General features: G+C 44.9%; 1 protein-coding gene across 3 annotated transcripts in view; it reads left to right on the top strand.

Moving 5' to 3' along the window:
• MOV10 (Mov10 RNA helicase) overlaps positions 1–14377 on the top strand; it is a 439448-nt gene that overhangs the window by 317398 nt on the left and 107673 nt on the right. For all 3 annotated transcript variants that reach the window (XM_063955381.1, XM_063955382.1, XM_063955383.1), the window contains one exon: positions 1280–1441. In XM_063955381.1, the coding sequence (XP_063811451.1) occupies positions 1280–1441 (162 nt within the window). The remainder of the gene's footprint in view (positions 1–1279; positions 1442–14377) is intronic.

A 14377-nucleotide genomic window follows, 5' to 3' on the forward strand; every position in this document is an offset into this window, starting at 1 on the left:
CAGAAGTTCAGACCTACTTGCAAGGGGTGCTTCACATACATCCTCCTTTCGTGCCGCCTACGGCCTCTTGGGATCTGGATGTAGTGTTACACTTTCTACTGTCCTCCTGGTTTGAACCTCTGAGGACGGTAGAAGATAAGTACCTCATGTGGAAAATGGTGATGTTACTGGCCTTGGCTTCTGCTATGCATCTCCGAATTGGGGGCCTTGTCGTGCAAAAGTCCGTACTTGGTCTTTTACGAGAACAGAGCGGAGGTCAGGACTAGACAACAGTTCCTGCCAAAGGTTGTCTCTGCGTTTCACTTGAATCAACCTATTGTGATTCCGTCCGGTTCTGACACTTGTGCTCTTCCGGAGGCGTTGGATGCAGTGCGAGCCTTGAAAATCTATGTCAAGAGGACGGCGTGGATCGGAAAGATGGATTCCTTGTTTGTGCTGTATGATGCGCAGAAAAAGGATTGCCCTGCTTCAAAGGTTCCACCGTCTCTGAAGGCCCACTCTACTAGATCTGTGGGCTCTTCCTGGGCGTCTGCCCATGGAGTCTCGGCCCTGAAACTATGCCGAGCTGCTACCTGTTTGGGGACGAACACCTTTATGAAGTTCTACAAGTTTGACACCCTGGCCAAAGAGGATACCCAGTTTGGGCAGAAGGTGCAGCAGTTGTCTCCGCACGTTTCTGCCCGTTCTGGAAGCTTTGGGACATTCCCATCGTACTATTTCTGTCCCCAATATCCCTTATGGATGCTAGAGATACTAGGATTTGAAATACCTACCGGTAAATCCTTTTCTCGTAGTCCACAAGGGATGTTGGGCGCCCGCTTCTGTGCAGTGTCCTTCTGCAGGTTCTCTTTTACGTCTTCCAGTTCAGCTGTTGCTGTGACTTTGCTGGCTAAGTTATGTATTGGTGTGCTGGTGTTCAAATCTCACCAAACCTGTTGTTATGTTCCTTCCTTCTCTCAAGTATGTCATTCTCCTTCGGGCACTGTTTTACTTATAACTGAGCTGTAGGAGGAGGCGTAGAGGGAAGGAGCCAGCACACCCAGTGGAAGATATTTAAAGTGCACTGGCTCCTTTGGACCCGTCTACACCCCATCGTACTAATTCTGTCCCCAATATCCTTTATGGACTACGAGAAAAGGATTTACTAGTAGGTATTTAAAATCCTATTTTTTAGGTAAGCATAGCTTCTGAGAAGATTATAATATGGTTTTGATCATTAGTGACACTTTTTTTACCTGGTGTAGAAAGACTTTTTCCTGTAATATCTGTTTTTGTTCAGGTACTGAAGAACATCCCTAATTCCTGTGTGCTAGCCTGTGCTCCATCTAACAGTGCATCAGACCTGCTCTGTCAGCGCTTGATGAAACATGTTGATAAGAAAGATATTTACAGGATACTGGCCAGTAGCAAGGACTTTCGTTCTTTACCAGAAGATATTAAGGTACTTTCCAAATAATCTTTATTGGGTGCAGCAGTGACTAGATCACATTCGGATTTGTATTTGGGTATAGATCCATTCACATCTTTACTGACGTGTGTATGTATGTATATGTATATATATATATATATATATATATATATATATATATATATATATATATATATATATATATATATATATATATATATATATATATATATATATATAAATCCTGTATGGAGTGCACTCACCTGACTGTTATTAGAGCCAGCAGGGGTTTTATTAAGGCATCAAGTACAACATCACACACTGACGTTTCGGTCCTATCTGGACCTTCTTCAAGGTTTAACTGACACCCACATAACCTATCTATATATAGCCATCACCTTTAATTGTACTCTAATAAAAACAGACATGGAACATAAATGACATGGACATACATATACATACACATTTTAATAATGTTACCTATTCAGATCCATTCATGTCCCCACACGACCAAAGTATATTATCCATCCCGTGTATTCAGACACTGAGCGGTTACTCACTCGTTCCCGCTTCGCCCGCCAATCCCTCTGGACCGCACGCTGGCGGGAGCGGAAGCAGCTACAACTTGCTTGGAACACATCCACATGATCTCGTCATGTGATGCCCACAAGCAACCAATACTTGCAATACTAGACGTCACGTGTGTTACGCGCGTCATCACGCGCGACATACGTCATCACGTACGGCACCCGCGTCACCACGCATTGTTTCAATATACACTTAGAACGCTGCCCGGCAACATAGTTACCTAGGCAACCCTCATATGCGTCTGTGCACGTCATTACTACACATATAGTGGAGGTATTATAGTCATATAGGGTGGTCATTATATATCCCCATATGGCGAATATTGGACATGAAAGAATCTGATGGCACATAGATAAAAATGGTTAGAGAATAGAAAACATTGTGCATCATATTGAGACCATCACATTAACAATGTACAACACATATAAATATATAGTATATAATATATTAATAATAATATGGACAATGTGCAGACAAGGCTAATACAGACCGGAACACATTCAAAATTATAAAAATAAAAAATACAATAAAAAATAGAAAAAAAATCCAAAATCTTTATGACGGGACTTCAAATTCTACCAACAGGCCAATCCTTTCATATTATAAGAAGATATTGAAATGCACTGATTCATTTAGGCCCTTAGGGTAAACAGTCTCTAATTTATGTATCCAGTATGCCTCTCGGCTTAGAAGGATCTTGGCACGATCACCACCCCTCGAAAGTGGTGGTATTCTGTCTATAACCATGTAGCGTAACGCCGTCAATTGGTGTTGATGTTGTACAAAGTGACGTGCGACTGGCTTATCCGACCCACCAGTTTTCAGTGCCAATCTGATGTTTGACCGATGGCTTGAAATCCGTTCACGGAATGATCTTATTGTCTTGCCCACATATACTAGTGAGCATGGACATATCAAGATATATACCACATAATCAGAGGTGCACGTTAGACGGTGTTGTATTGGTATCCGTCGACCATCATGTGGGTGTGGGAAACTATTGCCAGTCAGCATACTTCTACATGTGGTGCAATTCGGGCACTTGTAGCATCCCAGTTTTTTTGAGGGTAGCCAATTATCTACTTCTTTACCAACTGATTGGTCAGGACGCATAAGCATGTTTCGCAGATTCGGTCCCCGTCTGTATGCAATCAATGGTTGTTTTGGAAGAACATTCTTGAGTGCACCATCTGTGGCCACTATGTCCCAATTTCTCTTAATAGCGGATCGCGTAGCAAAACTACCAGTATCGTATGTGGTAAGAAACACAAACGGTTTTTCGGTACTCTCCGCCAGATTCTTTTTGCCAACCCTAAGTCGCTGTTCAGCTGTTCTCAAACAACGTTCAATGATATCCAAGATCCTTCTACGCCGAGAGGCATACTGGATACATAAATTAGAGACTGTTTACCCTAAGGGCCTAAATGAATCAGTGCATTTCAATATCTTCTTATAATATGAAAGGATTGGCCTGTTGGTAGAATTTGAAGTCCCGTCATAAAGATTTTGGATTTTTTCTGATTTTTTTTCTATTTTTTATTGTATTTTTTATTTTTATAATTTTGAATGTGTTCCGGTCTGTATTAGCCTTGTCTGCACATTGTCCATATTATTATTAATATATTATATTATATATTATATACTATATATTTATATGTGTTGTACATTGTTAATGTGATGGTCTCAATATGATGCACAATGTTTTCTATTCTCTAACCATTTTTATCTATGTGCCATCAGATTCTTTCATGTCCAATATTCGCCATATGGGGATATATAATGACCACCCTATATGACTATAATACCTCCACTATATGTGTAGTAATGACATGCACAGACGCATATGAGGGTTGCCTAGGTAACTATGTTGCCGGGCAGCGTTCTAAGTGTATATTGAAACAATGCGTGGTGACGCGGGTGCCGTACGTGATGACGTATGTCGCGCGTGATGACGCGCGTAACACACGTGACGTCTAGTATTGCAAGTATTGGTTGCTTGTGGGCATCACATGACGAGATCATGTGGATGTGTTCCAAGCAAGTTGTAGCTGCTCCCGCCAGCGTGCGGTCCAGAGGGATTGGCGGGCGAAGCGGGAACGAGTGAGTAACCGCTCAGTGTCTGAATACACGGGATGGATAATATACTTTGGTCGTGTGGGGACATGAATGGATCTGAATAGGTAACATTATTAAAATGTGTATGTATATGTATGTCCATGTCATTTATGTTCCATGTCTGTTTTTATTAGAGTACAATTAAAGGTGATGGCTATATATAGATAGGTTATGTGGGTGTCAGTTAAACCTTGAAGAAGGTCCAGATAGGACCGAAACGTCTGTGTGTGATGTTGTACTTGATGCCTTAATAAAACCCCTGCTGGCTCTAATAACAGTCTGGTGAGTGCACTCCATACAGGATTTATATTTGTTCATGGAAAAAGGTATATGCCTTGACCTAATGGAATTTGAGTGACACCCCAGCAACCTCATGTTTCACTGTGAGTGCAGACAACCCTGGTTTTTGTTATGTATGTGTGTGTGTGTGTGTGTATGTGTGTATGTATGTATGTATGTATGTATGTATGTATGTATGTATGTATGTATATATATATATATATATATATATGTATATATATGTATATATATGTATATATATATATATATATATATATATATATATATATATATATATATATATATATATATATATATATAATGTGTGTATATGGCTGACTGGGATGCGGTCAAGATCCCTCTGGATGGAATCCTGGCGGTCGGAATACAGACACCGGAATCCCGACCTGCACAATCCCAACATATTCTCCCTCTGTGGGTGTCCACGACACCCATAGAGGGAGAATAAGTTAGTATGCCCGCAGCGTGTCGAGCGCAGCGAGCCCGCAAGGGGCTACGTTGCGCTTGACCCCCTGTCGGGATTGTGCTGGTCGGCATTCCGACCGCCGGGATACCGTCCGGCGGGATTTCGTACTGATCCCGGCTGTCTGTTGTGCTTATGTAGAAATTATTGGTATTGATTTGTATTTTAATATTTAGATTATGCCATTTATATGAATAAATTATTGTAAATATCTGTATCAATTTTGAGTTTTGATGTCATCCCTTTTGTGTTTATTAGCAAAACTTCTGTATAATGACCATTATGGATACTAGAAGTTCCTTGCAGTCACAGAATTCTGTAGCATAATGCCTATACTGTATATATGGTCACAGAATGTATTACGATTTAAAATATTAAATGGGAACAACCTTTCTCATACATCCTAGAGGATGCTGGGGACGACATCAAGACCATGGGGTATAGACTGGATCCGCAGGAGACATGGGCACTCTAAAGACTTTTCATTGGGTGTGAACTGGCTCCTCCCCCTATGCCCCTCCTCCAGACCTCAGTTTTAGTTTTAGAAATGTGCCCAGGTCGACTGGATGCACTCTGAGGAGCTCTACTGAGTTTCTCTGAAAAGACTTGTGTTAGGTTTTTTATTTTCAGGGAGATCTGCTGGCATCAGACTCCCTGCTTTGTGGGACTGAGGGGGCAGAAGCAGAACCAACTTCCTCAGTTTCATGGCTCTGCTTCTGGCTGACAGGACACCATTAGCTCCTGAAGGGAACTGAACGCTAGCCGTGTCTAGATGCTCTCTCCCACAGCACGCCGTCACCCCCCTCACAGAGCCAGAAGTCAGAAGACAGGTGAGTATGAGAAGATTGAACTTCAATCAAGTAAGTGACGGCTGAGGTACAACGCGGCTGGCGGGAGCGCAGCGCGCCATTGCTGCCCCCACACACAGGCACTGCAGGGTGCAGGGTGGGGGGGGGGGGGGGTGGGGGGACTGCGGGTGGGCGCCCTGGGCAGCAAAATACCTCTATGAACTTGCTAATAGGGGACATATTCTGAGGTAAAAGGGCGGAGCTTTTTCCTCAGGCAGCCAGCACACTGCTCGGCACCATTTTCGCTCTCTCCTCAGGCTGCAGAGATAAAGCTGGTCCTCCTCCACTTCTGACTACAAGTATTCAGGGTGTAAATAAGGGAGGCTCAAAGCGATTTGGGTGCTTTACAAATGTGTTTTACTGTGTAAAGAGCGCTGCATGTCAGTGAGCATTCTGTGTTCACAGACATTAAATACAGGCGCTGGGGTTGTGAGCTGGCTGCTCCTATACTGTGTCCCTCTGACAGATTTTACTGTGGGTCTGTCCCCAAATAAGTCCCAGTGTGTCTGTGAGTGCTGTACAAGTGTGAGGCATGTCTGAGGCAGGGAGTTCCTCCCCGGAGGAAGCCATTTTAGGGACACAGAGTTGTAATGTGGTGGCGCTACCGGCACACCAAGAGCCTGCATGGGTGAAAGAGCTACGTGACAGTGTACATCTGATTAACCGTAGATTGGATAAGTCTGAATCGAATAGGCTCTACACACTCAGCGATGTGCCGCCGAGCAGCCCGACTGCCGATACGGGCGACCCGGCGGTGGGGGGGCAGTGACGGGGGGAGTGAAGTTTCTTCACTCCCCCCGTCACCCGGCTCCGTAGACTTGCAGGCCAATATGGACGATCTCGTCCATATTGGCCTGCATGCACAGCCGACATGGCCCCAGCGATGAACGAGCGCGGGGCCGCGCATCGTTCATCGCTGGAGCCTCCACACTGCACGATATGAACGTTATCTCGTTCATTAATGAACGAGATCGTTCATATCGTGCAGTGATATCGGCATGTGTGTAGGGCCCATAAGGCTGCATGCTGGAGAAAATCTGTGGAAGATGTGATTTTTCAGGATGCTGTTATTCCTTATGCGGGCGGCCCCCCTGGGTCACAAGAGACCATTTGCAAATGTTGTAAACACTGATACCGACACAGATTCTGATTCTTGTGTCGACGATAGTGAATCCAGAGAGAGAGATCATAAATTGGCAAAAAGTATACAGTATATGATTGTGGCTATAAGGGACGTGTTGGAGGTTACAGAAAGCACTCCTGTACCTCAGGAGAAAGCTTATTTATGTAAGGAAAAGAAATCCAAAGTCACGTTCCCTCCTTCACACAAACTAAATGCTCTGTTTGAAGGGATGTGGGTGAATCCTGATAAAAAAATTCATATTCCCAAAAGGATTCACATAGCTTATCCTTTCCTGGTTGAAGACAGGAAAAAATGGGAGTCACCCCCTGTGTTAGACAGTGCACTTTCCAGGTTGACAAAGAAGGTAATTCTCCCTGCTCCTGGCACAGCTTCTCTTAAAGAGCCGGCAGACCGCAAAATGGAAGCGACATTAAAATCCATTTATGTTACCAATGGTACACTGCTCAGGCCCACTATTGCCTAGGCATGGGGTGAGTCACGCTATTGCAAAATGGTCAGAAAGCGTGTCATCAGAAATTGACACGATTGCTAAAGATGAGATACTCCTTAAGTTAGGGAATATCAAGGACGCTGCCGCCTACCTGCTGGAAGCAATGAAGGATATTGGACTCTTGAGTTCACATGCCGCTACCATGGCAGTATCGGCTAGGCGGGCCTTATGGATTCGCCAGTGGAACGCAGATGCAGATTCCAAAACAAGCATGGAGGCTCTCCCATATAAAGGTGAGGCCTTATTTGGCGATGGCCTGGATGCGTTAGTCTGGGCGGCTACCGCAGGTAAGTCAACATATTTGCCCTCTGCGCCTGCACCGGCAAAAAAGACCTATCACCCGCAAATACAGTCCTTTTGGCCCAATAAATACAAAAAGACGAGAGGTTCCCCCTTCTTTGCAGGAAGGGGAAAGAAACCCACACCGGCTCCAGGTTCCCAAGAGCAAAAGTCTACCCCTAATTCTGCCAAATCCCCAGCATGACGCTGGAACTCCCTTGCGGGAGGCCGCTCGGGTGGGGGCACGTCTCAAACTCTTCAGCCAGGATTGGATTCTATCTGGCCTGGACCCCTGGGTGTTGCAAATAGTATCCCAGGGATACAAACTAGAGTTTCAAGACGTTCCCCCATGCCGATTTTTCAAATCGACCTTGCCAGCTTCTCTGCCAGAGAGAGAAGCAGTAACAGCGGCAATCCAAAAATGATGTCAAGACCAGGTCATAGTCCTGGTACCGTTGTCACAACAAGGGCGGGTTTTTATTCAAGCCTCTTTGTTGTTCCGAAGCCGGACGGCTCAGTCAGACCGATCTTAAATCTAAAAGATCTGAATTTCTTCCTGAAAAGGTTCAAGTTCAAGATGGAATCACTTCGGGTGGTGATTGCCAGTCTGGAGGAGGGGGATTACTTGGTGTCGGTGGACATAAAGGATGCTTACCTGCATGTTCCCATTTATCCTCCTCACCAGGCTTATCTGAGATTTGCGATTCAGGATTGCCATTACCAATTCCAGTCGTTACCTTTCGGTCTCTCCATGGCGCCGAGGGTATTCACCAAGGTGATGGTGTAGATGATGGTCCTCCTTCGTCAGAAAGGAGTGAATATAATCCCTTATCTGGACGACCTCCTGATAAAGGCGAGATCCAGGGATTAGTTATTACAAAACATATCCCTCTCCCTGTCAATACTCCAACAACACGGGTGGATCATAAATTACCCAAAGTCACAGTTGGAACCGACGACAAGGTTGTCTTTCCTCGGGATGATTCTGGACACAGAAGTTCAGAGAGTATTTCTTCCGCTGGAAAAGCTCTGGAAATCCAGAAAATGGTAAAGCAGGTATTGAAACCATCAAGTGTGTCAATCCATCAGCACATTCGGTTGTTGTGGAAGATGGTTGTGGCCTACGAGGCCATACAGTTTGGCAGGTTCCATGCCAGAGTATTCCAGTGGGACCTGTTGGACAAGTGGTCAGGGTCACACCTACACATGCACAGAAGGATAATCCTGTCGTCAAAAACCAGGATTTCGCTCCTGTGGTGGTTGCACAGCTCTCACCTGCTAGGGGGACGCAGGTTCGGGATTCAGGACTGGGTCTTCGTAACCACGGATGCAAGTCTCCGAGGCTGGGGAGCAGTACCTCAGGGAGTAAACTTCCAGGGTCGTTGGTCACAACAGGAAGCATGCCTTCACATAAAAGTTCTGGAGCTAACAGCCATTTACAATGGCCTTCAACAAGCGGTACATCTTCTTCAAGACCATCCCGTGCAGATCCAGGCGGACAATGTAACAGCAGTCGCATACATTAACAGGCAGGGCGGAACGAAAAGCAGAGCGGCAATGGCAGAGGCGACAAACATCCTCCGCTGGGCAGAAAAACATCTACAAGCTCTGTCGGCAATATTCATTCCAGGAGTAGACAACTGGGAAGCAGACTTCCTCAGCAGACACCATCTCCATCCAGGAGAGTGGGGCCTCCACCAAGAAGTCTTTGCAGAGGTGACAAGTCTTTGGGGATTTCCTCAAATAGACATGATGGCGTCTCGTCTTAACAAGAAGCTTCAGAGATACTGTTCCAGTTCGAGAGACCCTCAAGCAGTAGCAGTGGATGCACTGGTGACCCAGTGGGTGTTTCCGTCAGAGTATGTTTTCCCTCCACTTCCGCTGATCCCAAAAGTACTCAGGATCATAAGAAAGACACGGGTTCGAGCAATCTACATTGCCCCAGACTGGCCAAGAAGGGCTTGGTACCCAGATCTTCAGCAGTTACTCATAGGAGATCCTCGGCCTCTTCCTCCTCGGGAGGACCTGCTGCAGCAGCAGCCGTGTGTGTACCAAGACTTACCGCGGCTAGGCATGGCTGTTGAGCGCCGTATCCTAGCCAGGAAGGGTATTCCTAAGGAGGTCATCCCCACCTTTATTCAGGCCAGAAAGGAAGTAACGTCAAAACATTACCACCGTATTTAGAGAAAATATATGTCTTGGTGTGAATCCAAGAAGGCTCCTTCGGAAGAGTTTCACTTAGGACGTTTTCTCTATATTTTGCAGGATGGTGTGGAGATCAATCAAGGTCCAGATTTCGGCCTTGTCAGTGTTCTTCCAAAAACAATTGGCCTCTCTTCCAGAGGTTCAGACCTTCGTGAAAGGGGTTCTGCACATCCAGCCTCCATTCGTGCCTCCAGTGGCACCATGGGACCTTAACGTGGTATTGCAGTTCCTTCAATCGGATTGGTTTGAGCCTCTACAAAAGATAGTTGAAGTTTCTCACTTGGAAAGTGGTGATGCTTTTGGCATTGGCATCCGCAAGGCAGGTGTCTGAATTGGGGGCCTTGTCTCACAAGAGCCCTTACCTGATATTCCATGAAGATAGGGCAGAGTTGCGAACTCGACAACATTTTCTTCCTTAGGTGGTTTCTGCTTTTCACATAAACCAAACTAGTGTGGTGCCAGTAGTTACTGACACATTCACTGATTCAAAGTCTCTAGATGTGATTAGAGCTTTGAAAATCTATGTTGCTAGAACAGCTCGTATACAGAAAACAGAGGCTCTGTTTGTCCTGTATGATCACAACAAGATTGTCTGTCCTGCTTCCAAGCAGACTATTGCACGTTGGATTAGAAATACGGTTCAGCAAGCTCATACTACGGCTGGATTGCCGTTACCGACGTCGGTAAAGGCCCACTCCACTAGGAAGGTGGGCTCATCCTGGGCGGCTGCCCGGGGGGTCTCTGCATTACAACTTTGCCGAGCAGCAACTTGGTCAGGGTCAAACACATTTGCTAAGTTTTACAAGTTTGACACCTTGGGCGATGAGGACCTAAAGTTTGGTCAATCGGTGCTGCAGGGTCATCCGCACTCTCTCGCCCGTACTGGAGCTTTGGTATAGACCCCATGGTCTTGATGTCGTCCCCTGCATCCTCTAGGACGTATGAGAAAATAGGATTTTTATAACCTACCGGTAAATCCTTTTCTCCTAGTCCGTAGAGGATGCTGGGCGCCCGTCCCAGTGCGTACTTTACCTGCAGTTTAGTTATTACAGTTACACAAGTTGTGTTATCTTGATTTCAGCATGTTGCTGCAATTAGTTCATGCCTGCTGGCGTGTGTTATGTTGAATGCCATGTGTGCGGCATGGTTGAGGGTGTGAGTTGGTAGATATCTCACCACTAGTTAAGTTATTCCTTTCCTCGAAATGTCAGTCTCCCTGGGCACAGTTCCTACAACTGAGGTCTGGAGGAGGGGCATAGAGGGAGGAGCCAGTTCACACACCCAATGAAAAGTCTTTAGAGTGCCCATGTCTCCTGTGGATCCCGTCTATACCCCATGGTCTTGATGTCATCCCCAGCATCCTCTACAGACTAGGAGAAAAGGATTTACCGGTAGGTTATCAAAATCCTATTTTTTTTGTTGTCTTCTTTTAGCTGCAACATAATCACTTGTGCTGTTACTCTGTATAATCCATTGTTGTGCCATTACATTATTTTCTACTAAAGGTGTGTACACACGGGTCGATTTTTTTCTTCCGATTCTGACTATATAGTCAGAATCGGAAGAAAAGATAGTGCAGATCGCAAGGTGACAGTCACCTTGCGATCCCGATCCGATGCCGATGCGCGGCCCCGCGCGGTCGGCATCGGCCGAAAAAATAGGCTGTGCAGGCAAGTCAATCCTGACTATCTCTATAGAAGAGATAGTCAGGATTGACACTTAGCCAAAAACGCACATAGTCAGCATCGCAAGCACACTCATTATGTGCTTGCGATACTGGCTAAGTGCCGACCCGGCCCCCTGTCGCACGGTGAGAATCGGATAAGTCCGAATCTCACCGTGTGTATGCACCCTAAGTTTAGTGCACTTATCCTTTTTCTGTAATGCAAGTTTTCATACTGACATAATGGCTTCACATAGCAGTGTTACTACTCTACACATAACAAGCTTTTATTTAATTATAGTTGCTATTAAGCAAAGCGGCTATAACGGGTTTAACAAACTGTAGCAGCCTTGTTTGTTCAGATGTCAGGCCTCCTATAGTTGCCACCACATCTACCATGGAGGATAAGGGCACACCACAGGTCCCTTCTCCTCAGGACAAGCAGTGTAGAGTGGCACACAGTGTAACGAGTGGCAGCTGGCTCAAGTATGTTCCTAGAAACAGTTATTCAAATTGTAGTCTCCAAGTCTTTTCTTACTATACTAATGCAGATGTGGCCTCATACATCTGGCCTCAATACTCCATGCACTGCGAGATGCCTGGTCTTGGTGAGCCAGCAGTTCCTCTGCAACTCTTCTAACATTGGGTGTGGGTTTTTTGTTTTGTTTTTAAATACATTTTATTCACATTTGCTTTATGAATAAGATTCACAAGTCGACTCCACTGATTAAAGTGATATGCACCATGCCTTTATTCTGTGTGCGACTGTGGCTACATCTGCATAGGATGTGCTATGTTAGTGTTTTCTGGGGAACACTAACCTAGCATTTCATATAGAGATGCATCCGCAGTCACACACAGAATATAGGAATGGTGCATATCACTTTATTCAGCAGAGTCTGCATGTGCGTCTAATTCACATTGCTATTCGAATAAGATACACTTTTGTGGGGAAAAAATGCACAAGGACGCCCGGCATTAGTAAATGCACTCATGACCAGGTGCGACTAGGGCTGTTTAAAGTGACTGTAGCAACAATGAGAGAGGACACATCAGTAGGTATTAAGTGAGCTGTATATTGAAGGGTAACAACTGCCATATTTATTTTGATATTTGTAGGAGTACATCATTTAAGCATACTGTTAAGAAGTGATGCTGTTTGGAACCTTTTTTCCTTCTTTTGATAGACAAAGCTATAGTGAGCAAGTTGTATAAAGTGCAACAAAGTATAATTAAAAAGTCCTCTCTTTTATCAGAAGTATTTGGGATACAGAGTCTTGCCGATTCATTTTTTTACTAAGTCACTGAGAAATGGCAAAAATTGGCTTTTGGGTTTGGTTTCACCCCATTGAATAAAGCATTTTTGTATATGAAAAATGTTAAGTTGGGTGGGGGGGATGTGGGGAGGGGGGGGGGGGTGGAGATAAAATATATGTATGTCCTAGGGGATACTGGGATGGTCTTAGTACCATGGGGTCCATTGGAGTCTGACACTTTAAAAATTCTTCAGAGTGTGCTGTCTCCTCCCCTCTATTCCCCTCCTGCAGACTCAGTTTAGAAAAATGTGCCCAAGGAGCTCCAGAGAGCTTTCTTCAAAAACTTTATTTTAGTTTGTTATTTTCAGGCAACACTGGCTGGCACTAGTCTGCTTGCATTGTGGGTCTTAGATTAGACCATTAACCCTTCAAGAGGTTCTATTAGGGAGGTCCTGAACATTCCTGATAGAGGCAGATCCTGATGAGCAATTGTTTAATGTAAAACAAAAGTCTACTACCACCTTCCCTGTCTCTAAGGAATTAAACACACTTTTTAACGAGACGTGGGTTAATCCTGACACGAAATTTCAAACCCCTAAGCTGTTGCTAACCTCCTTCCCCTTCCCCCCTGAGGATAGGAAGGTGTGGGAGAATCCTCCAGTTGTGGATAACTCAGTGTCCAGGCTGTCATGTAAAATTGTACTGCCTGTACCTGGTGCTATCTCCTTAAAAGACCCTGCTGATCGTAAGATTGTACGACTCCCACTGCAGTGTAAATGGATTTGAGTGTAGTCTCAAAGACTCACCATTGCTTGTGGTTGGATCTCTAGGGCCATTGTTAAATGGTCTGGTAATGTCAGAGGGTGTTGACACTATGCCTCAGTATTAACTTCTGATGCTCCTACAGCATATTCAGGATTCTGCTAACATCATGAGTGAGGCAATCAAGGAGAATGGCCTAATCAATTCATGTGCCACGGCTATGATTGTGTCGGCTCGCAAAAGGGGAATCTTCCCTTCACGGGGGAGGCTCTGTTTGGTGAAGAACTAAACAAGTGGATTTCACAAGCAACAGCTGGTAAGTCCACCCATCTGCTGTCTGCGGCTCCTCCAGGTGGACGGGCTTACCCCGGCCCTTCTATTTCATGTTCATCTATCCAGACTTACCGCGGCTTCGTTTGACTGCATGGAGGTTGAAAGGGAGATTTTAGCCAGGAAAGAGCTTCCCTACAAGGTTATCTCGTGGGTAATCTCCAGGCCTCATTACCACCGCATATGGAAGAAATATGTTTCTTGGTGTGAGGGTCAACAGTATTCTACTGTAGATTTTCATCTTGGCCGGTTCTTACTCTTCCTGCAGGCAGGTTTGGATATGGAACAACATGTGACAATTATACAATGATATAATTGCCATATCAGGCGCTCTGTTAAACAAAACAAATTGGTGCAAATCTTATCGGCCTTTAAATTTTAGCAGCTCCCAAATGAGTATTCTGTGGTACTCGTAATCAAACTAAAAAATGACAAAAAGTCACAGAGCGCTTAAGTAAAAAATGTATATATTTGTCTCAGACAATTTATTAATAATATACATTTTTTAATTAATGCGCGTGTGTGT

Source organism: Pseudophryne corroboree, chromosome 2 (assembly GCF_028390025.1).
Source record: "Pseudophryne corroboree isolate aPseCor3 chromosome 2, aPseCor3.hap2, whole genome shotgun sequence".
NCBI lineage: Eukaryota > Metazoa > Chordata > Amphibia > Anura > Myobatrachidae > Pseudophryne > Pseudophryne corroboree.